General features: G+C 44.9%; 1 protein-coding gene across 1 annotated transcript in view; it reads right to left on the bottom strand.

Annotated features, from left to right (window-relative positions):
• Nucleotides 1-27507, bottom strand: part of LOC308536247 (RPA-related protein RADX-like) — a 56285-nt gene that overhangs the window by 8888 nt on the left and 19890 nt on the right. Inside the window, exon 11 of the mRNA XM_081115346.1 lies at nt 12430-12503. Within this exon, the coding sequence (XP_080971472.1) occupies nt 12430-12503 (74 nt within the window). The remainder of the gene's footprint in view (nt 1-12429; nt 12504-27507) is intronic.

Genomic DNA, 27507 nt, shown 5'->3' with positions numbered 1-27507 from the left:
GGAAAGAACAAAATTCACTTTCTAAATAAACTTTTACTCTAAAGTATTAAAAAGTAATATTGTTTTCTTTGCTAATGGCTTTATGGAGATTTGTTAATTATCTTCTTTATACTTTTTCTGTATTTTCTAAATGTTCATAAATAAACATATATTCCTTTTATATTCAGTGACAAGTTCAAGGTAAAACAAATTCGTGAGATTAATAACCTTTAGAGATGGGACCACCGCTCACTATTGGTGGAATTTAAGATTAAAACAATATTTTGTTCATCTTTGCTGAACAAAAAGTAGCCTGAACAAATACAAGACAGTCTTTTTCTCGGATATAACTCTCCTTCAAAAGGACCATTTATTTATGACACCTGTTTCAGATATAACTGACATATGGAAAACAGGAGGGAACTAAATTGAGATAAAAGATTGCTTCAATTCTGGATTGTTCTCTAACATCAAGTTAATTTATCATTTATGTACAGTTTGTCTAACACAGTTTCTAAGGCAGAATATAATACCTCCCCCACACATTATGACATTCATTCATTCAGCAAATAATTATTAAATACCTATTATGTACTAGACACTGTCCTAAGGAATTTTGTGAAATACGATTTTAATTGAATAATATACCCTGGAAACTGAAAATATTTGGTATAATCAGAAAAAAATAGATTTTGGAACAAGACCCTCATGTTGTCAGTTCTGCTAGCTGAGGAAAGCTGACAGCAACTCTGTTTCAAAGTTTACCATGGCTGCTGAATTGCTTCCATGTAGGCTGCTTATGCCTTGCTATTCATTATTACCCTAGCGTTAAAAAACACACACAACAACAACCTTGATGAGGCAGAAAAGAGCATCAACAGTAAGGTTTCAATTTGATTAGTATCTTATCTAATAAAAGAGAAACATGGTAATTGACGTACGACCGCTACCCTTCCCATTGGCTAATCAGGGCAATATGCAAATTAACTGCCTGCCAAGATGGTGGCCGGCAGCCAGGCAGCTTGAAACTCACATGAGGCATGCTTGCTTCAGTGACGGAGCACTCCAACGTTCCCCGCCTGCCTCTGAAGGCCTCTGAGCTGCAAGCAACTATGTAACAAACATAGAAGCTAAACAAAACCCCAGAAACCTGCCAGGCTTCAGCCAGCAGGATCGCAACATTGTAAGCAAAGGCCAGAAACCTACTTTCAGCAGCGGAGGCCTAAGAGCTGGAGCCAAGCCTCAAAGGTAAAGCTGGCCCAGAATAAAAAAGAAAAAAAGAAAAAAAGGAGCGGTTGGGAGCTTCAGTCACCCCCAGCCTGAAAACAGCCCTCAGCTCCTCACCCAGACTGGCCAGGCACCCCAGTGGGGACCCCCACCCTGAAGGGTGTGTGACCAGCTGCAAACAGCCATCAACCCCTCACCCAGGCTGGCCAGGCACCCCAGTGGGGACCCCCACCCTGATCCAGGACACCCTTCAGGGCAAACCAGCCAGCCCCACTCATGCACCAGGCCTCTACCCTATATAGTAAAAGGGTAATATGCCTCCCAGCACCGGGATCAGTGGAGCCGCGAGGCCTCCCAGCACCGGGATCAGCGTGACAGGGGGCAGCGCCCAAACCCCCTGATCGCCCTGCGGCTCTGTGTGTGACAGTGTCTGGCGCCCCAAACCCCTGATCAGCCCTGCTCTGTGTGTGACAGGGTGCGGTGCCCCAACCCCCCACCCCTCATGGGCCCTTCTCTGTGTGTGATGGGGTAGAGCCATAACCTCCCCATCGGCCCTGCCCTGAGTGTGAGAGTGGCGGCACCCCAACCCCCTGATCGGCCCTGCTCTGTGGGTGATAGAGGGTGGCACCCCAACCCCCTGATGGGCCCTGCTCTGTGAGTGACAGGGGGTGGCACTGCAACCTCCCCATCGACCCTGCCTTGAGTGTGACAGGGGATGGTACCCCAACCCCCCAATCGGCCCTACCCTGAGCGTTACTGAGGGTGGAATCACAACCTCCCGATTGCCCTGCTCTGTGTATGACAGGGGGCAGCGCCCCAACTCCACAATCGGCCCTGCTCTGAGCCCGACCAGGGGCTGCACCTAGGGTTTGGGCCTGCCCTCTGCCACCCGGGAGCAGGCCTAAGCCAGCAGGTCGTTATCTCCCGAGGGGTCCCAGACTGCGAGAGGGCACAGGCTGGGCTGAGGAACCCCCCTCCCCGCCAAGTGCACAAATTTTTGTCCACCGGGCCTCTAGTACTACTTTTCCTTACTAACTTTATTCCATATTCTTAGACTACTTTTTGGGTTACTTTTTAAAAAAATATTTGTATTGATTTCAGAGAGGAAGGGAGAAGGAGAAAGAGAGAGATAGAAACATCAATGATGGGAGTGAATCATTGATAGGCTGCCTCCAGCACACCCCTGACTAGGGATAGAGCCTGCAACCAGGGCATGTGCCCTTGACTGGAATCGAACTCGGGACCCTTCATTCGGCAGATCAATGCTCTATCCACTGAGCCAAATCAGCTACTTTTTGGTTTCTTAAAACTCACAAGAGACTTACTAAAATTTTATTACAAGGTAAAATACTAGATTAAATTATAATAAAAGATGAAGAAGATGAATATATACTTCTAACCAGGAATTTAAAATACTGAAATATTCCAAGACTCTTTAAACTCAAAATTCAGTTGATGAATTCATTTAACATCTCATAAAATGCTTGACAACAAAAATAATAAAATATTTAATCACACATGAAAAGGAAAGGAATCAATCAATGCCAACAGAAAAACTCAGTTAATAGTATTAGACTAAACTGAGAATTGGGCAATGATTTAATATTTTTACTTTCTAGAAATAAATCTCCCCTCCCCAAACTAATAAGTACATAATTAGAGCAGCAATAAGTAGCTACGACAATGTTCCAAGTTATATTGTGTGTTCATGATTGACTTGTTAAAAAATATAGCATGCAAAGAACAAGTTATAGGTTATTTCAATTTTTAAAATTGAATAATTACATTTACCTTATAAAAAATCCTGTGGTTGACCCTGGCAGGAATAACTCAAAATATTTTCTATGCCTATTTTCTTTTTTTAAAAATATATTTTATTGGTTTTTTACAGAGAGGAAAGGAGAGGGATAGAGAGTTAGAAACATCGATGGGAGAGAAACATCGATCAGCTGCCTCCCGCACACCCCCCACTAGGGATGTGCCCGCAACCAAGACACATGCCCTTGACCGGAATCGAACCTAGGACCCTTCAGTCCGCAGGCCAACGCTCTATCCAGTGAGCCAAACCGGTCAGGGCTATGCCTATTTTCTTTTTGTAGTGTTAATATTAAGGACTGGCAAGGTACAAATATTTATAGTAAGAATTCCTCTGAAAAATCATGCTTTTTATTTTTTAACTAGAGGCCCGGTGCACAAAAATTTGTGCACTCAGGTGGGTCCCTCAGCCCGCCCTGTGCCCTCTCGCAATCTGGGGCCCCTTGGGGGCCCCTTCCCCTGGCTGCTGGCACCAGTTTTTCTCCGGCGCCTGGAACCCAGGCCTTCGCTCTTCGCCAGGAGGGGCCCGCACAGTGGGCGAGGGCCTTAGCTCTTTTAAAAATACTTCTGAATGTTTGGTAAATAACCCTGTAGGAATCTACTTTCTGAAACATGTTGGTTGTTAAGGGCTGATTTGGGTAATCAACAAAATGTATGTTAAAACCCTAATTCCCAGAACCTCAGAATGTACCTGTATATAGAGATAAGATCTTTAAAGAGGGGATTACATTAAATGGAGGCAGTTCCAGTGGGACCCTTAGCCCATCTCACTGAAGTCCTTATCAGAAGAGGAATGTTGGGGTCCTGCCTCAGCAGATCCAGGGGTTCCCAAAGGTGTGGATGGAGTCGGCGAAGAAGGAATGACACAGAGGCAGCGTTCAGGTGATCATCATAGCCAGGTTCTCTTTTTATTGTCCAGTGACATCTGTATTTATACTATTTGATCCTATAAGCATGCCTCTATAAGCTTTTTTTTTTGCCGAGGAGAGCATGGGGTTCATTTATTGGGGGGTCAGTCAAAGGGGGAGCTGGCTAGGGTGGGGTAGGGCAGCTACTTGTCTGGCCCCCGAGAAACCCAACTTGAGTCCAGAGCCTCGACTGCTTTGAAGCCAAAGTCTTCCTCCACCTTTATCTGCATGGGGGCCAGCTCCGGAGTCAGCGGGACTCCTGCCCAGCCCCATTCTGGTGGCACTCGCAGCCTCTTCCAACTGCTGGGCCCCTCGCTAGGGGCCGGGCTGCTGGCTTCTGTGGGCACTGGCGTCCTCCTGGGCGGGGACAGCCCCTCTTTCTCTGGAGGCTCGTTCTCAGCCTTGCCTGGGGTGGGGGCGTCTGTGCCCTGGCTGCCCTCGTCCTCCAGTAAGATGGTGAACTGGCTGGCCCGGTCTTAAGCTCGCTCTCCAGTATGTGACCACCTTTAGCGGAGGCAGCGCCAGCTCCCAGCCGGGAAGTGCTGACAACTCCTCAAAGCCCACGGCTGCCATGGACCCCTCTCTCTGCTCCAGCTCCATTTCTCCCTGGCTCCTGGCGCAGAACTTCCAACCTTGCAAGCCTCTAGTTTAAAGTGGCTTGCAAAACTATAGCCCATCCTCACAGCCAGGCACCCAGGCCTGGCTGCTAAGCCCCCTGGGAGTTGTAGTTCTTTATTTCCGGCTTGCCTCCCTCGCCCCACCCCCAGCCCAGTCCCAACTGAAAGGCCCTGCTGGCTGGTCTAACCCTGTGGCCAGGCATCTGAGTCACCTGGGGTCTTTATTCCTGTCCCGAAACCATGCCATCTGACCATGGAGACTCTTCTCTTGGGAAGCCCCTGGGTCGCCTTCCGGGTCTCCTCAGCCCAGGCACTGGATTGCGTGCCCCAGCAGCAAGGCAGCCCTGGTGCCTGGGTCTACTTCTGGGTCTCCTGCTGGGGCCTGGCGGCGTCGCCCCTGGGGTCCAGCTGGTGTCCCCAGGCAGCTATGCAGCCTGGCCTCTGGCCCTGCCTCTGGGTGTTCTTCCATCACTGGTGATCAGTGATCTGAGAAGCCAGGCGGGGCAGGGAAGAGGCAGACATCCGCCTCTTCCCTGCCCCACCCAGCTTCTCTGATTAGGAACCCGGAAAAGGCGTCCAGGTTCTCCTATCACAGAAGCCTGCAAAGGCGGCCTGGCTTCGCCAAGCAAAGGCAGCTCGGTTCTCTGGCCCTTGGCTGCCACCTGGGTTTCCAATTGCAGTCAGTAGCAAGTGGCTTCTTCCCTCCTTCCCCTTTCACCTCCCAGCATTGCACCTATGTATGCAAATTAACTGCCATCTTTGTTGGCGGTTAACCACCATCTTGGCTGGCAGTTAATTTGCATATCGCCCTGATCAGCCAATGGGAAGGGTAGCGGTCGTACGCTAATTACCATGTTTCTCTTTTATTAGATAGGATTTAGTAACTTGGACTGTAATTACCTATCCCAATTATATGTTCATAATCAATACAAATGTGTACAAATTTAATAAAAGAGGTATTTGTAGACACTGGTTATCAACAGCAATATATATATTTTTTTAATTTATTGCTTACAGTCTTACAAAGGGTATTACATATGTGTCCCTTTTTTTCCCCCTGCCCCTGACAAACCCCTGGCCTGCCCTACCCCCCAGTGTCTTATGTCCATTGGTTATGCTTATATGCATGCATACAAGTTCTTTGGTTGATCTCTTACCCCCCTCCCTCCTGCCCCCCACCCCTCCCTGGCCTTCCCGCTGCAGTTTGACAATCTGTTTGAGGCTGCTCTGCCTCTGTATCTATTATTGTTCAAAAGTTTATAATGGTCTCTATTATCCATGAATGAGTGAGATCATGTGGTATTTTTCCTTCATTGACTGGCTTATTTCACTTAGCATAATGCTCTCCAGTTCCAGCCATGCCGTTGCAAATGGTAAGAGTTCCTTCTTTTTTACAACAACAGCAATATTTTAAAGGTAATAATTAGGAAGCAGACCAAATACATCTAGAGTTCAGGTTTTTCTAAAAATAACAGTATGAACTAGAATTCTTTTATTTTTAGCTTGAATACTGTTAAAATTTCCATGAGAAACATATTATTTTTTTAATGCTTTTATAGAGTTTAGAGAGAGAGGAAGAGAGAGGGATAGATAGGTAGATAAAAACATTGATGAGAGAGAAACATCTATCAGTTGCCTCCCGTATGCCTTCTCCTGGAGATTGAGCCTTCCTGACTGGGAATCAAACAGGTGACCTCTTGGTTCGTGGGTTGACACTCAACCACAGAGCAACATAGGCCAGGCCACATTATGTTTTTAAGCCTAATGCATGTTTACAAGACAGGTTAATTATCTAAAATAATTATACTTTTGTGTAAATATATACGATTATATAATGTAATTATAATGATCACTATTATTGTAATGATTCATTTTACCCTTCTTTCTGTTGAGAACAAATTCATAGTTAAGTGAGGAAAATATTCAGGGGAAGACCACATTTAGGTTGTGAGGTAAAAAAGGACACAGTATAAATGATTGCATGTAGGAATGGTGACTGTTTTTAATTCATAAAACCTACTCTGAGGATGTCATTATGTAAATAAGAGTTATAGGCATAGGTGTATGGAGGCATGGGAGAGGGAGAAGAACTATTTTCATTTCCTCTTCCTCTCTTGGTTCAACTGACTTCACCCTGGAACAAGATCTATAAGGCTAGAAAAGAATAAGATAGTCTAGTCCAGCCGTGGGCAAACTATGGCCCGCGGGCCGGATCCGGCCAGTTTGAAATGAATAAAACTAAAAAAAAAAAAGACCGTACCCTTTTATGTAATGATGTTTACTTTGAATTTATATGAGTTCACACAAAAACTCCATCCATGCTTTTGTTATGGCCCTCCGGTCCAGTTTAAGAACCCATTGTGGCCCTCGTCAAAGAGTTTGCCCACCCCTGGTCTAGTCAGTGATAAGTTCTATAATTAGTAGCAAATATATAACAGACTTTTTAAAGAGTTGTGTAAGTCAGAGGTTACCTGCAATGTCTTGTATTTCAGTAGCACTGTTTTTGTTTATTGTTAATGTTCAATGTATGTTTTATCTATTTATCTAAGTTATCAGATATAAGTGATAAAATGTTCAACTTTGTAGCCTTAAAAAAACCCAGCACTATAAGTCCACACTCACAAACTAATTATATATTCACAAACGAGTGTCTTTTGGATAGTAACTTCCAAAACTATTATGAAACACTAGAGGCCCGGTGTACAAAAATTTGTGCACTAGTGGGGGGGGGGCCCGTCAGCCTGGCCTGTGCCCTCTCACAGTCTGGGACCCCTCAGGGGATGTCCACCTGCTGGCTTAGGCCCGCTCCCTGGGGGATTGTGCCTAAGCTGGCAGGCAGACATCACTCTGGCAGCCCAGGAGCCCTTGGGGGATGTCAACTTGCCAGCGAGGAGCAGGCCTGAGCTGCAGTCAGACATCCATAGCACTGCTGAGGAGGCGGGAGAGGCTCCCACCACCACCTCTGTACTGGCAGCCATCAACCTGGCTTGTGGTTGAGCAGAGCTCCCCCTGTGGGAGTGCACTGACCACCAGGGGGCAGCTCCTGCATTGAGCGTCTGCCCCCTGGTGGTCAGTGTGTGTCATAGTGACCAGTCATTCCCAGTGGTTCTGCTGTTAGGGTCAATTTGCATATTACCCTTTAATTATATAGGATAGAGGCCTGGTGCATGGGTGGGGGGAGGCTGGTTTGCCGTGAAGGGTGTCCCAGATCAGGGTGGGGGTCCCGCTGGGGTGCCTGGCCAGCCTGGGTGAGGGGCTGAAGGCCGTTTTCAGACTGGTCACAACCCCTTCAGGGTAGGGGTCCCTGCTGGAGTGCCTGGCCAGCCTGGGTGAGGGGCTGAGGTCCATTTTAAGGCTGGCCACCCCACCATTCAGGGTGGGGGGTCCTGCTGGGGTGCCTGGTCAGTCTGGGTGAGGGGATGATGGCTGTCTGCAGGCTGGCCATGGCCCCCAGCCACCCAAGTCCCTGGTGGAGGCTGGCTGGGAGTAGGTATCTGGGATTTATTTATCTTCTATAATTGAAACTTTGTTGCCTTGATCAGAGGCCACAGCTGGCCAGGGCAGGCGGATGCTTGGCTTCCTGCATCACCGGGGCAACCAAGCCTCCTGCTTGCTCCAGCTCTGTGGCTACCGGCCGCCATCTTGGTTGGTTTAATTTGCACATAGTCACTCTGATTGGCTGGTGGGCGTGGCTTAGGGCATATTCGAGGTGTGGTCAATTTGCATGTTTCTCTTCTATTAGATTAGATAGTTCGGAATACATTAGTAACCATGTTAACACACATAAAACTAATTCATTCATTCAAATTGCAATATAGTAAACAAATGGGACTACATCAAACTCAAAAGCTGCACAGAAAAGGAAACCATCAACAAGATGAAAATTCAAGCTATTGAATAGGAGAAAATAATTGCAAATCATATGAGGGGTTAACGTCCAAAATATCTAAATAACTTATTCAACTTAATAGCAAACCCTCCCCCCAAAACAATCTGATTTAAAAATGGACAGAGGATCTGAACGGACATTTTTCCAAAGAAGACATACATATGGCCAACAGGTACATAGAAAGGGTCTCAACATCACTAATCATCATGGAAATGCACATGAAAAACATAATGAGATATCACCTCACACTTAGAATCGCTATTATAAGAAATACAAGAAATTACAAGTGTTGTTGAGGATGTAGAGAAAAGGGAATCCTTGCACACTGTTGGTGGGAATGTAAATTGGTGCAGGGTCCTCAGAAAAGTAAAAACAGAACTACTGCATGATTCAGCAAATCCACTTCTGGGTATTACTCCAAAGAAAACAAAAACACTAACTTGAAAAGGTAGGTGCACCTCTATGTCTATTGTGGCATTATTTACAACTAGTGGCCAGTGCATGAAATTTGTGCATGGGTAGTGTCCCAAGGCCTGGCCGGTGATAATCAATAATTTGAAGATATTATTCTATTGTCTAAGGCATCTATTATTGCTGATAAGAAATCTTCCAACCTAATTATATTTCATTTGTAAAAAATATATAGTTTCTTTCTGATAGTTTTTTAAGATATTTACTATCTTTGATTCTTTGCACTTCACCATGATATGTTTGGGTATAGATTTATTTAATATTTCTGCTCAGAATTCACTGTGACCCTTTAATCTAATGATTCATATGTATCTTTAATTTTGAAAAAGTACCTCTCCAAATATTGCTTCTTCCTGATTATCCATATTCTGTCCTCCTGAAAATTTTATTTGATATAAATTGGACCTTCTCACCCTATGTACCACATCTCTCAACTTCTTTCTTACTTTCCCAATCCCTTTTATGATTTCCTCTGTAGCTATCTTCCAAATGCATCAATTATCTTTTTATCTGAATCCACTTACTCTTCAACCCATCCTGTATAATAAAAGCCTAATATGTTAAGTGGCCAGTCGGCCGGTCAGCTGTTCAACCAATCAAAGCATAATATGCTAATGATATGCTATGACTGCTCAACTGCTTGCTATGACATGCACTGACCACCAGGGGGCAGACAGTCAACGAGTTGCTATAATGTGCACTGATCACCAGGGGGCAGATGTTCGACCAGTAGGTTAGATTGTTGCTGGCTGGGGTCCCGCCGATCAGGACTGAGTGAGATGGGCTGGACATGCCCTGGAGCCCTCTTGAGGTCCCTCCCCAGCTGGCCAACTTCCCGCATCCCTCCCTGGCACCAATCATGCACCAGTGGAGTCTCTCAGCCTGGCCTGTGTCCTTTCACAATCTGGGACCCCTCAGAGGATGTTGGAGAGCCGGTTTTGGCTCGATCCCCCAGGCCAGGCTGAGGGATCCCACTGGTGCATGAATTTGTGCACCGGGCCTCTAGTCACATATATAGTTGTCTTGGGATTCCAATATGCCAGTTCTTTTTCATATTGATCAGTTCCTGACTTATGATTTCTATTCATTTAACCTTTTAAACACATTTATTTAAAGTGCCCTTCTAATTAATCTACTATTTCTAGTTTTTGAGGTATAAAATATCCCACATAGTACATCTAGTCACATTGTCTCAAAGTAGTTCATTTCCTTGGGAAGTCTGTAATTTTTTAAACTATGAATTCATTTTCTATAGACGTTTTCCAAGGGAGTCTCAAATGCTATCTAATCTAATAATAGACAAACATGGTAATTGACCGTACCTTCGCTATGCCGCCCATTGGCGAATCAGTGCGATATGCAAATTAACCGCCAAAAGGTGGCAGCTAATTTGCATACTGCAGGCAGGGCGGGCCAGTACATGCCGCCATCTGGGCCCCCATGTGCCGCCTAAGCCCCGCCCCCAGCCGGGACCCCCATGTGCAGCCCTGGATGGGCAGAACCCCCTCTACCTCTGGCCATCACCACACTGTTGTATGTGTTCCCATGTTAAAGGGCCCCCAGCGGGGACCCCTGTGTGTAGCCCTGGGCAGAGGGGCTTGGCAGAGCAAATGGGCCGCCTAAGCCCCACCCCCATCCGGGACCCCCATGTGCAGCCCTGGGCAGGTGGGACCCCAGTCTGCGGCCCTGGGGTGGCGGGGCTTGGTGGAGTGAACGCGCCACCTAAGCCCCACCCCCATCCGGGACCCCCGTGTGCAGCCCTGGGCAGACGGGACCCCCATCTGTGGGCCTGGGTGGAGGGGCTTGGCAGCGCAATCAGCCCGAGGAAGCCCTATTCTTGCAGGAATCCTCCTACAATGGGCTTCTAGTCCTATATAATAAAAGCCTAATATGCTATGTGTCCGACAGTTCAACCAGTCACTGTGATGTGTACTGACCACCAGGGGGCAGATGCTCTGACCAGTAGGTTAGCTTGCTGCTGGGGTCCGACCGATCGGGACTGGGCGAGTCGGGCTGGACACACCCTGGAGCCCTCTGGTAGTCCCTCCCTGGCCCTGATCATGCACCGGTGGGGTCACTCGGCCTGGCCTGTGCCCTCTCACAATCCAGGACCCCTCTGGGGATGTCGCAGAGCCAGTTTCAGCCCGATCCCCACAGGCCAGGCTGAGGGAACCCACCAGTGCACGAATCTGTGCACTGAGCCACTAGTAGGTTATAAGAAGCCTCCCTTTAAGACAGTTTCACATTCACCTTTGTCAAGACCTTAGGGGTTTCATTGATTTTGGATCAGATATTAGTGTTAATTCTTTAGCACAGTTTCTTCATCATTTCAGTCATCTGAACTGTGACCATACTTACATACTGCAGAGTCCTGGGATTCCAAATTTTTCCCACTCATTGTCCAGGGGATACAGGGAGCTTTTTAATACTTTCCCAAGTTAAAGGGCATAATTTCATTGGTCATCCACAACCTTCCAACTTTATTTTAGTTCTAATTCACATAAAAGGAGGCATGTGGTCTGGACTTCCCTTTCCATGTTGTTTATATACTTCAATCTATAATCGTTTAGGCCTTCATCTACTTTTGAAATGCCCATTAGCAGTTTTAGTTTTAGCTCCTACTCACTACTAATTTTAAATTCTTTTGTTTCTAGCACATAGGTGTTTTTCATTCTTGTTTGAAGCTTGGTTATATATTTATATTATAATGATTTCCCTTTTATTTATGTTTATTGTGGGATACAGACTTCAGATACGTTTGTGCATTCTTTTTGTATTGTTGACACTATTACAGATGTCCCCCACTTGCTCCCCACCTTTACTCATCTCCACCCAACCCTTGCACCTCTACCTCTGGCCATCACCACACTGTTGTATGTGTCCACTGGTTATGAATATCTTTTGTGAATTCTTAATTTGCCAGAAGGACTAGAGGTCAATCCCAAAATAAGAATAATTCAAAAAGCAAGAAGGACATAAAATGATAAAAAGTCTAGTCCAGAGAGATGACCCCATATAAAATCTGATTTAAACTAAATCACTCTAAGGTTATCTTTCCAGAACTAAATTACTTTACTAAATTACTTCAGAAATGAACCCCAAATTCAAAACAGTCAACCCAATAGCTAAGAAAGAAACTTTAACAATATTTTAAGCTTTACCTGTACTTATTGTCAAATTAAAATTAAACTTTCTACTTATTCTTCTGATAATTAAAAATAGTACATTTGAAGGTATATGCTACTAAAGAAGCAAACTGATAAGTATAAGTTTGTTCATATTTACTTTCACTTTGGTGATACCACAATATTGTTCTAAATTGGGACCAGTGTTTTTGACAAGGACCTATACTAATATAAATGAAAACCAGCAACAAAAATAACTAGCTATGTATCTTTTTAGAATACTTATATTATGCTAGTGGCAGGCATGGCACAAAAATGCAGAATCAAATAGTGACCTTTATATAACAGTGTTCCATAAATATTTCATTAATACTACTACTAATAATAAAGCAACATACGTTGGAAGATACTTGGTGTGTCTGGTATATTTTCTCTTGTTTGTGCAGAAGTTTCTGGCTGAGGTACAGGAACTCTACAAAAGATGAAATGAGAATAACCAATAGTTATAAAGAGACTTGAATAGAAAAATTAATTGGTCCACACAGAATTTTTTCTAGTTCAATAAATTCAGAAAATATGTACGTTTATTTTCTTAAAATGATGCATTAAAATGTAAGAACAATACATTCAAATGATGAACAAATATCCATATACTGTATAACAATTCAAATGCTGCAATAGATTGAAATATTCTTTTAAGGATTATTCCACAAAAGGAAGTATTCAATTTTATTAAATATCAACTAAAGATAGCTATATACTTCATATGATAGGAATTTAAAAATTAGTTCTATGGCCTATTTTCATGTTTGCTTTGTTCAAATATTCTAGAAAAGTATTTGGCCTAACTCTCCAATATTTATGCTTTTCTTTCTGCCCCTTTTCCTTTGCTTAACTCTTATCCTTCAACATTTACCTCAGGCATTATCCTATATAATAGATGCCTAATATGCTAAGTGTCCAGTCATCCAGTGACTGATGGACTGTTCAATCAATCAAAGCATAATATGCTAATGATATGCTATGGTTGCTCAACCACTTGCTATGATGTGCATTGACCACCAGGGGGGAGATGCTCTGACCAGTAGGTTAGCTTGCTGCTGGGACCTGGCCGATCAGGACTGAGTGAGATGGGCCAGACATGCCCTGGAACCCTCTCTCGGCCCCTCCCTGGACCTGATCATGCACTGGTGGGGTCTCACGGTCTGGCCTCTGCCCTTTCACAATCCAGGACCCCTTGGGGGATGTCAGAGAGCTGGTTTTGGCCCGATACTGCAGGCCACTCCCTTTGGGAAGGCGCCAGACACACGCTCATGGCTGGCGAGCACTGCTGTGGTGACAGGAGCCTCTCCCAATCGGGACTGATTAGGCATAAGCCCATGGCAGGTGCAGTGGGGCTGGGATGAGTGGGAGCGGCAGGTAGGAGCTGCAGTCAGTACTGGACTATGGGTTTTGGTCCAATCCCCACAGGCCACCCCGAGGGAGACCCCACTCATGCACGAATTTGTGTACCAGGCCTCTAGTTTCCTATAAGAAGCTATGCTTGATCTCTAGTCAAGGCTCACTGCTCCTTGTGTATGCTCTCATAGCACCATGAAAAAACTTCTATTATAGTATTCATCGCACTATATTAAAATCAGTTTATAGGTTTGTCTCTTCCACCTGATTCTCTTATAAGTTCTGCTTAAAGTGTTACAAAAGTATAAACTACATTTTATTTTTGTATCACCACATATTATCTTCTCACTAACTGTTTATTGAACTGAAATGAAATGAATGGAGGAAAGGGGAAGCATTTTATTTTGCAGCTGAGGAGAAGCCTGCTTTTATAAGGAAATATTTCCACCTTATGGGTTTTTAGCATATTTCTGCGATCAGATTTTTCTATTGTATTTCCAACACTAAAAGCATGAAAATCAGAATTGTCATGTTGTAGAATGCCACATAATCAACTTCATATGATAGGAATTCATACTTCATATGATAGGAATTTAAAAATTAGTTCTATGGCCTCTTTTATAATGTCAAGTTATTAATGAACTAAAAAGAAGTCATTTTCATGAAAAAAGACCAATCCTATATAATAAAAGGTTAATATGCAAATTGGCCCCTCGAACAGGAGTTTGACTGGGAGTTTGACCAGGGGGTGGGGCTGGCTGGCCAACTGCCTGCAGCCCCTCCCCTCAGCTGGCCCTGTCCCAAATCACCACCCACCCCAATCGGTGCGGGCCGGCCAGACCTCACCAATGCACAAATTCGTGCACTGGGCCTCTAGTCTACTTATATAAAAAACCATGGGTGGTGTCCATCACATCCAGAAGAACCGCCGCAACCAAGCAGAAGGAAATCAGTCCTGCAGGGGTTGTCTTGGAAACGGCTGCACCCTTTCACAAGCTGTTTCCTGTAAGGGCGGGGTTTGAGGCAGGAACCCACCCTGGGAGCATGGAGGCAGAACTTTCTAAAGTGTGCCGCATGCCAACATGGCCAGGGGTAAACCTGAGTGGGGGCGGCAGAAAGGCTTAGAAAAGACAGACAAGACAATGAAAGCCAGGTCTCGGTGGGATGCTGCTTCTCTGAGAGACAGCGACCATGCCCACAGCCATGCCTTTATTTTATAGCAGATGCTATGAGGCAAAGTAAGGGCGTGACCAAGATGTTTACAACATTCTCCTGGGTTTCAATCCTACCTAACTAAATGCACCTGAACTCTATCAAGCCCACATCACTCAGGCAAGTGGGGCCACGTGTTCGGACCATAGGTTCAAGCTTACAACTATAGCTGTTGGCTATAATTGTGCTCGGAGGGCCCTGCCCTACAAGCTGGGACTGCATGTGGAAATGAGAGCATTGTGCCCTCTCATCAGTCCAAGGCTTGAACCTGTCCAAAACACTGTAGCGGTTCCCCACAATAAAGTTTTAATTCTGTTTCTTTGTTACTAATGTTGTGGCCCCACCCCATAACAAAGAAACAGCTTCTGGAGGATGAGGCCCAGGAATCAGGATTTTAAAAAGATTCCCTGGTGATTCTAATGTGCAGCCAAGGTTGAGAACCACTGCTATAGATAATATTAAAAATATATCTAAACGTGCAATTCTTTGTCCAAAAAATGAGCATGTTCAAAAATTAAATGAAGAAAATTTGGATATCCTCGATGGAGATTTTCACACATATTTGAGTGATGATTCCATTGATTCCACAGATGATGCTGAAAAGCAAAATTTTCCCATCGAATTTCTTAATAGTATTATTCCTTCGGGAATGCTGTGTCATAAATTAAAATTGAAAGTGGGTGCAATCATCATGCTATTGAGAAATCTCAACAGTAAATGTGGTCTTTGTAATGGTACCAGATTTATTATCAAAAGATTACGACCTAACATTATCAAAGCTGAAGTATTAATAGGATCTTCAGAGGGAGAGGCTGTTCTGGTTCCAAGAATTAATTTGTCCCCATCTGACAATGGCCTCCCTTTTAAATTGATTGGACAACAGTTTACCGTGAAGCCAGCATTTGTGATGACAGTTAATAAATCACAAGGACAGCCCTAACCGGTTTGGCTCAGTGAATAGAGCATCAGCCTGCGGACTCAAGGGTCCCAGGTTCGATTCTGGTCAAGGGCATGTACCTTGGTTGCGGGCACATCCCCAGTAGGGAGTGAGCAGGAGGCAGCTGATCAATGTTTCTCTCTCATGGATGTTTCTAACTCTCTATCCCTCTCCCTTCCTCTCTGTAAAAAAATCAATAAAATATATTAAAAAATAAAAATAAATAAATCACAAGGACAAACTCTAGACAAAGTAGGCATATTCCTACCTGAACTTGTTTTTGCACATGGTCAGTTATATGTTGCTTTCTCTCGACTTTGAAGAGCATGTGATGTTACAGTTAAAGTTCTAAATACTTCATCACAAGGGAAATTACTCAAGCACTCTGAAAGTGTTTTCACTCTTAATGTGGTGTACAGGGAGATATTAGAATAAGTTTAATCACTATCGAGTCATTGTTTGCATCACTGTTGTTTGTATATCATGTTTTTGTCGTTTTTATATCATGCCTCTGTTGTTATATCTTTTTGTTACTGTTTATTTATTAATAAATTTATATATTATTTTCATATACATTTTACTAATTTCCTTTCACCTCTCACACTTCTATTATAGAGAAAGGTACAATAGCAATATTAAAATATCTCTGCTAATTAATTCCCTTTTTAAAAAATATATACTTTATTGATTTTTTACAGAGAGGAAGGGAAAGGGATAGAGAGTTAGAAACATCGATGAGAGAGAAACATTGATCAGCTGCCTCCTGCACACTCCCCACTGGGGATGTGACTCCAACCAAGGTACATGCCCTTGACCGGAATCAAACCCATGACCCTTGATTCCGCAGGCCGATGGTCTATCCACTGAGCCAAACTGGTTAGGGCAATTAAATCCCTCTTAATGTGCACGAATTTTGTGCACTGAGCTACTAGTTTAACTATAAAACTCTAGCACATAAAAACATACTTTATAGTTGTAGTTTTAATTTTTCAATTTTTGAAATATGGTATTTCCAGAAATTAGTAAACTGAAAACATCAATTCAGAGAGAAATGTAAATAACTAAAAATAGTTAAATTACACATATTTTGAAATCCTTAAACAGCATGTATATACTTTTTAATACATGTGATTAAAAATAATATATTCATCTGAAATAAATTGGAAGTAATAGTTCCCAATGTGAAACAGTATAATGATATTGTACAGAATTTTACAAAGTGGTTTAAGAGGTTTTTCCTGGAATATGTAGTCATTTATTTGTAAGACTTAAATGTCTTAAAGGTGCTAAATGACAGAATGAAGTATAAAATGTCTATGGGTATCAACTGAGGAAATTGAAGAAAGAGAGATAAAAATAAAAAGATAAGAAATATTGAAGGATAACTGAGCACAGATAAGAAGGCAAAAAGAAGAGAAGATAAAGACACATATGATGGATACTGGCAAAATATTATAAAAATTATATCAAAGGCTATAAGTTGTACTCTAATCTTGCTCTTTTCACTAACATATTGACCTTAGATAAAAGTCATATAGATTCTATTATGTGTCACTCCCTAATTTATATAACAGGATTATAATTAACATTATTATAATCTTATAAAGTATCTTTTATGCAAAGAAATTAAAAGTACTTAATATACATACACACATGCTTAATTACCATATTTTATCCTTTCTGAATCTCAAATTCTTAATCTACAAAATTGAGATAATTATCCTGTGCCTCCCTCACAGGGATGTTGAGCATCAAATGAGGTAATGGAAGTAATCTTATCAGTAGGATGAAATGAAGAAGTTTTAATGTCCCATTTATTATACTTGATTTCTCAGTGCTAACTTTTTGAATAAGTTGATGGATTTTTACACATTTTATCTAAAAGAGAGTACCATGCCCTGGCTAGCTTGGCTCAGTGGATAAAGCGTCGGCCTGCAGACTGAAGGGTCCTAGGTTTGATTCCTGGTCAAGGGCACCTGCCTGTGTTGAGGGCTTGGTCTCCAGTGTGGGGCGTGCGGGAGACAGCCAATCAATGAACCTCTCTCATCATTGATGTTTCTATCTCTCTCTCCCTCTCCCTTCCTCTTTGAAATCAATAAAAATATAATAAAAAAGAGAGAGTACCATGATTTACTATCATCCTATATAATAAAAGGGTAATATGCAAATTGACCCTAACAGCAGAACAACCAGGAATGACCAGTTGCTATGATGTACACTGACCACCAGGGAGCAGACACTTAATGCAGGCACTGCCCCCTGGTGGTCAGTGCGCTTCCACAGGAGAAGCACCTCTCAGCCAGAAGCCGGCTCATGGCTGGCCAGCACAGCAGTGGTGGCTGGAGCCTCTCCCGCCTCTGTGGCAGCACTAAGGATGTCCAACTAACAGCTTAGGCCTGCCAGAGGGATGTCTGACTGCCAGCTTAGGCCGGATCCCCCAGGGAGAGGGCCTAAGCCATCAGTCAGACATCCCCTGAGGGGTCCTGGACTGTGAGAGGGCGCAGGCCCAGCTGAGGGACACCCCCCATCCTCGAGTGCACAAATTTTCATGCACTGGGCCTCTAGTTTGGAATAAAATGTTGGTTTATACAAGCTCTTAAATGGTCATATTTACTATTATTGTACCATCAGAAGAAGACCAATAGGTGACCCAGACATTGGAGTTAGCAGGCCAGGATTTATTATTATTTTTTAAAAAATATATGTCTATTGATTCAGAGAGGAAGGTACAGGGAGAGAGAGATAGAAACATCCATGATGAGAGAAAACCACTGATTGGCCACCTCCTGCACACCCCACACTGGGGATCAAGCCCACAACCCGGGCATGTGCCTTGACTGGGAACTGAACCATGACCTCCTGGTTCACAGGTCGACGCTCAACCACTGAGCCCTGTAGGCTGGGCAGTAGGCCAGGATTTACAATACAATGATTAATATGTTCAAGAAACAGAGGGAAAGATGGACAAAACAGATACAGTCTCAAAAGAGAGGGCCGGGGAGAGAAAGAAACATCAATTGGTTGCCTCTTGCACTGGCCCCAACCAGGGTGGGGAAGCAAACCCACAATCCAGATACGTGACCTTGATGGAAATCTAACCCATGACTCTTCCATGGTTGGCCAACCCTCTAATGACTGAACCACACTGGTCAGGGCTCTTATTTTGTTAATATTGCCTCTTTTCCACAAAATTATTTTTTTCAATATTTTATTTTAATATTAATTCACATTGCTGCACGTAGCTGAAGTTCATTCATTTTTTGAATGTTTTTATTGCTTTTTGAGAGAGAAAGTAAGAGAAAGAGAGAAACATCGATGTGAAAGAGAAACATCTATCATTTATTTGCCTCCTGCACAAATTCTGATTAGGTATCAAATCCACAACCTGAGCATGTGCTCTGACTGGGAACAGAACTGATGACCTTTCAATACATGGGATGACATCCAACTGAGCCACACTGGCCAGGGCAAGTTTATTCATTTTCATTGCGTTGTAGTGCTCTCTTATATGAATATACCACGATTTATCCATTTCACTATTGATGGATAATGGATGGGTTCCTATAAATAGCTGTTAAGAATCCTATCTAATAAAAGAGAAACATGGTAATTGGCGTACGAGCGCTACCCTTCCCATTGGCTAATCAGGGCGATATGCAAATTAACTGTCAGCCAAGATGGCGGCCGGCAGCCAGGCAGCTTGAAACTAACATGAGGCTTGCTTGCTTCAGTGACAGAGGAAACCAACGTTCCCCGCCTGCATTGCCGGCCTCTGAGCCTGCAGTTTGAAACATTTTAACAAATATATCTCAGAGCTGGAGTCAGAGCTGGAGTTATAGATTGTTTCGAACCGAAACAAACCAGATACCTACTTTCAGCAGTGGAGGCCTAAGAGCTGGAGCCTCAGAGCTAAAGCCGGACCAGAATAAAAAAAAAAAAAAAAAAAAAAAAACAGTAAAAAAGGAGTGGTTGGGAGCATCCCTCACCCGCCAGCCTAAAAACAGCCCTCAGCCCCTCACCCAGACTGGCCAGGCACCCCAGTTGGGACCCCCCACCCTGAAGGGTGTATGACCAGCTGCAAACAGCCCTCAGCCCCTCACCCAGGCTGGCCAGGCACCCCAGTGGGGACCCCCACCCTGAAGGGTGTGTGACCAGCTGCAAACAGCCATCATCCCCTCACCCAGGCTGGCCAGGCACCCCAGTGGGGACCCCCACCCTGATCCAGGACACCCTTCAGGGCAAACCAGCCGGCCCCCAGATGTGTACCAGGCCTCTACCTTATATAGTAAAAGGGTAATATGCCTCCCAGCACCGGGATCAGTGTGACAGGTGGCAGCGCCCAAACCCCCTGATCGCCCTGCAGCTCTGTGTGTGACAGGCGGCGGGGCCACAACCTCCCTATCTGCCCCGCTCTGTTTGTGACATGGGAAGGCACCCCAACCTCCTGATCAGCCCTGCTCTGTGCCTGATACGGGGGAGCTCCCCAACCTCTGTTCGCCCTGTGGCTCTGTGTGTGACAGGGTGTGGTGCCCCAACCCCCTGATTGGCCCTGCTCTGTGGGTGATAGAGGGTGGTGCCCCAACACCCCCCCCCCACGGGCCCTGCTCTGTGTGTGATGGGTAGAGCCATAACCTCTCCATCGGCCCTGCCCTGAGTGTGAGAGTGGCGACGCCCCAACCCCCTGATCCGCCCTGCTCTGTGGGTGATAGAGGGCGGCGCCATAACCCCCACCCCCACGGGCCCTGCTCTGTGTGTGAGGGGGTAGAGCCATAACCTCTCCATCGGCCCTGCCCTGAGTGTGACAGTGGCGGCATCCCAACCCCCTGATCTGCCCTGCTCTGTGTGTGACAGAGGGCGGCGCCCCAACTCCCCTATCGGCCCTACTCTCTGAGTGACAGGGGGGAGCTCCTCAGCTAGCTGATGGGCCCTGCTCTGTGCGTGACAGTGGGGAGCTCCCCAACCCCCTCATCAACCCTGCTCCGTGCGTGACAGGGTAAGGAGCCCCAACCCCCCTGATGGGCCCTGCTCTGTGTGTGACAGGGGGCAGCGCCCCAACCCCGGGATTGGCCCTGCTCTGTGTGTGATAGGGGGTGGCGCCACAACCACCCCATCAACCCTACCTTGAGTGTGACAGGGGGCGGTGCCCCAACCCCCCAATCGGCCCTACGCTGAGCGTGACTGGGGGTGGCATCACAACCTCCCGATCCACCCTGCTCTGTGCATGACAGGGGGCGGCGCTCCAACACCCCAATCGACCCTGCTCTGAGCCCAACCAGGGGCTGCACCTAGGGATTGGGCCTGCCCTCTGCCACCCGAGAGCAGGCCTAAGCCAGCAGGGTGTTATCTTCCGAGGGGTCCCAGACTGTGAGAGGGCACAGGCCAGGCTGAGGGGCCCCCTCTTCCCCCCGAGTGCACAAATTTTTGTGCACCAGGCCTCTAGTCTATATATAAAAAACCCTAATATGCAAATAGACTGAATGGCGGAACAACCAAACAACTGGTCGCTATGATGTGTGCTGACCACTAGGGCGCGTGCACACAGAACATGGTGGCCATTGGCCATGGCAGGATGGTGGAGCAGGTGAGCGGGAGCACCAGACAGGGGACCAGGGGCCATGGCAGGAGGGGTTGGGCAGGGTCATGGAGGATGGGCCAAGACCCGCCCCTGTGCCCACTGCAGCCTTGTGGCCCACAGTTCTTTTCAAGGTGCACAAATTTGTACACTGTGCCCCTAGTTTATATGTATAAAAGCCTAAGTGACCGTTCGACGGGTCGACCATTTGACCGGTCAACCAGGAGCTATAACGTGCACTGACCACCAGGGGGCAGGTGGTCAATGCAGAATCTGTCCCCTGGTGGTCAGTGTGCTCCCACAGCAGGAGTGCCACTCAGCTGACCAACGGGAGCCAGATACAGGGCTCACAGCTGGCCACCACAGCCCAGAGACCACAGCGAGCCTACCGAGCAGTGGTGGTGGCAGGCGCAGCGGGGCCAGGATGAACAGGAGCAGCAGGCAGGAACGGCAGGTAGTGTTGGACTGCTGGTTTCGGCCCAATCTCCGCAGGCCACACAGAGGGACCCCACTGGTGTATGAATCTGTGTACCGGGCCTCTAGTAATGTAATATTTTCATGAATACAGTGCATATGGACAAGAGTTTCTCAAGGATGTGCTTACTTTTTATTTTCAATTCGCTTAGCTGTCAAATTGGTTGGGGTTTTTTGGCATGAAAATACCATTGAAATACATGTCTTTGTTACATGCCATATAATAGCATGTCTGACATTTAAAATGTAGAAATTGAGAGGTAGGGATGTTTTTAGACAAAGAAAAATGAAATATATGATCAACAAGCTACATTGAAAGAAGTGCTGAGAGGAAATTTTCAGTCAGAAAGAAAATAACAAAATGAAGTCTGGAAAGACAGGTAGGAATGAAGAGAACCTAAAAAAGAAGATGTGCACAAATATAAATCAATGCTGACCGTACAAGAAAGACAATGCTAATAATATATTGTGGAATTTTAAGTATATGTGCAATTAAAATGTAAGACAAAAATAATAAAAATGGGGATAAATGGAGTTGGAAGTGTTCTAGCATTATCAGGAAAATAGTAAAATAATTTTTTTTTAATCCTCACAGGAGGGTATTTTTCCATTGACTTTTAGAGAGAGTGGAAGGGAGAGGGAGAGACAGAGAGAAACACTATGTTAGAGAGACAGATTGATTGGTTGCCTCTCACATGCCCCTGACCAGGACCAGAAGCCTGCAACGAGGTACATGCACTTGACTGGAATCAAACCCGAGACCCTTTAGTCCACAGGCCGACACTCAATCTTCTGAGCCAAACTGGCTAGGGCTGTATTTAACTATAATAATAAGTTAAGTGTTCAGGTTATAATTTATAGAGTAACCACTAAAGAATATACAACTATCAAAAAAGGGGGAAATTGAATAATTAAAACTTTTTTATTAAGCAAACAGTATGAAGATTGATAGACAAATATATCATTAATTCCAGTAAAAGTGAGAAGAATATATACTCTAAGTAAAGACTAAGATTCTCACATTAGTTAAAAACAAACAAACAACTATATGCTGCTTAAAACTGACAACCTTGCCCTGGCTGGGTGGGTAAGTTGGTTGGAGCGCTATCCCATATACCAAAAGGTTGTGGGTTCAATTCCTGGTCAGGGCACTTGTCTATATTGCAGGTTCAATGCCCGGTTGGAGTGCATATGGGAGGCAAATGATTGATGTTTCTCTCACATAGATGTTTCTCTCTCTCTCTCTCTCTCTCTCTCTCTCTCTCTCTCTCTCCTTCCCTTCCTCCTTCCCTCCCTCCCTCCCTCAAAAATATCAATAAACATACCCTTGGGTGAGAAATAAAAACGAAAAAAGTGAGGGCATAGAAAGGTCCAAAGTAATGTGGATAGAATATACATACTGTATAAGGCTTAAACAAAAGAAAATTGGTATAAGTAATTTAGTACTACACCAAGTAGACTTTAAGGTAGAAAACATTGTGAAAGATGAAAAAAATGTCATAGTTACAAAGGGGTCAATCATCAGAAAGGCATCACAATCCTAAATCTATATGTATTCAGTCATATTTGTACCAAAAAATGGACAGAACTAAAAGGAGAAATAAATCATCAGTCATGTCAGAAGATGTTAACAGTGTTACCTGCTCAATTAGCTGATGGAAAAAGCAGAGGCTATAAAAGATGTAATCAGAGAGAGAACCAAGATGGCAGCGTAGGTAAATGTAGGTACTTACATCCTCCTACAACCACATCAAAATTACAACTAAAATACAGAACAACCACCATTCAGATCCACCTGGAATCTGGATGAATGGAAGTACTACAATTAGAAAATTAAAGAAGAAAGCACATTGAGACTGGTAGAAGGGATGAAGGCACAGAAGGGGCTGGTCTGACACCTATGTGTGGCGTGTTTTTAATTGGGAGGGATATTGTGGCTGAGGAGGACTCCCATGTAGAGCAAGGGGTTCCAGTCCCATACCAGGCCCCCAGCCCAGGGTTCCAATGTTGAGAAGAAAAGTCCCTGTAACTTGGGCTGTTAAAACCAGTGGGATTGTGGCTCAGTGACACAGAGGTTACTGGAGTTCAAGGCAGTTCCTCTTAAAGGACCCATGCAAGGACTTACTTGGACTCACTCCCTCTGAGCTCCAGTGATAGAGCATCAACTTGAAAGGATCCAGGGCCATACAAGGAGGAACTATATTGCCTGGCATTAGGGAAAGAACTCTGGGGCAGTTTTCTCCCAGACAAAAGTGCTGGGACCTCACCTCCACAGAGCTGACTGGCAGGCATCATATATGAGTCTCCATCAACCTGGTCAACACTCTTCACTGCACTCTGGTGATTCCCTGAGATCCTGCCCCATGCAGTTTGCAGCTCCAACCAAGCTGTTTGCAGTGTACTTTCCATATGAATGGCCTGTTCTGGCCCAGGCTTCAAACTTTCCTAAAATCTCTCAAACAAGCAGAAGCTGGTGTCACATGCCCCATTCCTCTCAATAAGAGGCCCCAGGCCCAGCATTAGCAGCAGCTTAACAAGGTTCACAGCCTGGCCTTTCCTGGGAACCTCCTAGCCAAACACAAGCAGCAGCCATCTGTAGATTGCTCTTTAGATTGTGCTGGGTAGCCCCAGGCAGGGCATAGGCAGTGGCTGACTTTTCACACCTCAGAAGGCTCCAGTGAGTGCACCCAGTGGACAGCTTCAGACCACACCAGATTACAACTCTATCACATCCATGAGTGACACACCCAAGGGGCAGACTCAGTGAGCACCAAAGCCCCACTAAAGCAAGTTCTGCTCCATAAGGGTATCTTGTATAGCAGCTCTTCCACTGTAGGCAGCAGCTGGTCCTCATAGCCAACTGGCCTGGGGGGATCAATTATTCCAAGTGATGCCCACAGCAATCAAGGCTCAACAACAACAAGACTGTGCACACAGCCCACACAGGAACACACTTAGAGTTCCCAGTTCAGGTGACTGGGGAGGCTGAGCCACTGGGCCCTACAGGACACCTACTATACAAAGCCACTCTACCAATTCTAGGAGACATAGCAGCTCTACCTAATGCATAGTAACAAACACAGGGAAGCAGCCAAAATGCAGAGACAAAGAAACATGACACAAATGAAAGAACAGAAGTAAGCTCCAGAAAAATAAATAAATGAAACAGAAACAAGCAAACTACTAGATACAGAGTTCAAAACAATGGTTTTGAGGATGCTCAAGGAACTTAGTGAGAATTTCAAGGAAATTAGTGAGAACATCATAGACACAAAAAAGGACCAGTCACAAATAAAGGATACACTAACTGAAATAAAGAATAATTTATAAGGGATCAACAGTAGAGTAGAGGAAGCCCAGAATCAAATCAACAATTTGAATATGAGGAAGCAAAAAACGCCCAATCAGAAGAGCACAAAAAAAGAATAATGAAAAATATGGCCCTAGCTGGTTTGGCTCAGCGATAGAGTGTCAGCATGCAGACTGAAGGGTCCTGGGTTCAATTCTGGTCAAGGGCACATGGCAGGATTGCAGGTACATGCCAGGGTTGCCTGCTCAATCCCAAGTTGGGGGGTGCAGGAGGCAGCCTATCAGTCGTTCTCTCTCATCATTGATGTTTGTATCTCTCTCTCCCTCTCCCTTCCTCTCTGAAATCAATAAAAACATATTTTAACAAAGAATAAAAAATATGAAGATAGTGTAAGGAGCCTCTGGGACAACTTCAAACATACCAACATTTGTATCATGGGGGTGCTGGAAGGAGAAGAGAAAGAGCAAGAAATTGAAAACATATTTGAAGAAATAATGACAGAAAAATTCCCCCACCTGGTGAAAGAAATAGACATACAAGTATAGGAAGCCCATTGGCCCGTGGTGCTAAACCAGGGGCCCCTGGTGCTAAACCATTTGTAGATGACCTGAGAATCCTAAGCAAGATGAACTTAAAGAGGCCCACACCAAGACACATCATAATTAAAATGACAAAGGTTAAAGACAAAGAGAGAATCTTAAAAGCAGCAAGAGAAAAGCAGTTAGTTATCTACAAGGGCGAGCCCATATGTCTGTCAGCTGATTTATCAACATAAACTTTGCAGGGCAGAAGGGAGTAGCAAGAAATACTCAAAGCGATGAAAAGCAAGGACCTACAATGAAGATTACTTTACCCAGCAAAGCTGTCATTGAGAAGTGAAGGTCAGATAAAGAGCTTCACAGAAAAGAAAGAGCTAAAGGAGTTCATTACCATCAAATCAGCATTATATGAAATGTTGAAGCATGTTCTTTGAAAAAAGGAGGAGTAAGAGGTAGAGGAAGAAGAAGAAACAAGAAATATAAACAATAAAGTGGCAATAACTACATATCTATGAACAATTAAATCTAAAAATCAAAATAAATGAACAAGAAATCAAATGAACCCTTGTGTTGAGGGCTGACTTTCAATAGATCGCATCGAGGGATCTGCTCTGCTACATATGAAACCCAGACCGAGAAGCAGGTTGTCTACGAAAGATTTAGCACCAGGGGTCAATGGGGGCCATGTGGAGGGAGGGGCTGCGGGAGGTTGGCTGTGGGAACACACTGACCACCAGGGGGAAGCTCCTGCATTGAGTGTCTGCCCCATGGTGGTCAGTGCACACCATAGCGACCAGTTGACCGATTGTTCTGGTTGTTTAGTCATAACGGTAGCTTAGGCTTTTATATATATATAGATATGTATTACCCATAGACATAGACAATAGGGTGGTGAAGGCAGGGGTGGTGGTGGTGGGATCCTGGTGTGCCGGGAGCCGGTCCATCCTTGCTGTTTCAAGGGACCTGGCATATATGGCGTACTGTTCTTAATATGTTTGCTCACCTTCTTGGCACTATGGGTTTTAACCAAGGCCACCTCTCTGAGAAAGGTTGTTTCCCCAGGTAGGGATTTTCCCCTGAAGTTAGGGAGGGAACAAAACCCCTTAACTAAGTGCCAGGCGGGTAATTAATCACTTTAACTACAAACAATCATGCTTAAGCTACATAATCTTTACTCCCTGGAATGGAGATAAGAAATGCCCTAACCTTTGGAATAGAGATTGATAGGATTGGAATCAACTGGTATAAATACAGATGTAACAAGACAACAGCACACAGAACCTAGACACAGAACCTAGACACAGAACCTACACAGAACCTAGAGACAGAAGAACTTCGCTGGAGAGAACATGGCAAAAGATCCTGGACAGAAACTGGAGACAGAACCTAGAGAACATGGCAAAAGATCCTGGACAGAAACTGGCCACAGAACCTAGAGACAGAACCTAGTGAGAGAACCTGGCTGAAGAACCTAGAGACAGAACCTGGCTACAGAACCTGGATAGAACATGGCAAGAGAACCTGACTAGAACCTGGTGACTGAACCTGGCTGGAGAACCTAGAGAACCTGGCTGGAGAACCTAGCAAGAGAACATGGACACAGAACCTGGCTGGAGATCCTAACCAGAACTTGGCTGGAGATCCTGACCAGAACTTGGCTGGAGATCCTGGCTAGGCTGCTGATCAACTGAACGCTGTCTCCGTGTCATTCCTTCTTCGCCGACTCCGTCCACACCTTTGGGGACCCCTGGACCTGCTGGGGTTGGACCCCAGCATCTAACTTCAGGGGATAATCCCTACCTGGGGAAACAACCTTTCTCAGAGAGGTGGCCTTGGTTAAAACACATAGTGCCAAGAAGGTGAGCAAACGTATTAAGAACAGTATGCCATATATGCCAGGTCCCTTGAAACAGCAAGGATGGGCCGGCTCCTGGCACTGGTGGAGCAGGGCAATGAGAAGTAAAAAGGGGGGCATCTGTAACACTGTCAACAATAAATATTAACAACACAATTAGAATACTTAGACCTAACTGA

This window comes from Myotis nattereri, assembly GCF_964212035.1.
Source record: "Myotis nattereri genome assembly, chromosome: X".
NCBI classification, from domain to species: Eukaryota; Metazoa; Chordata; class Mammalia; order Chiroptera; family Vespertilionidae; genus Myotis; species Myotis nattereri.
The sequence above is the reverse complement of the archived record's forward strand: the minus strand, read 5'-3'. Positions and strand labels throughout refer to the sequence as shown.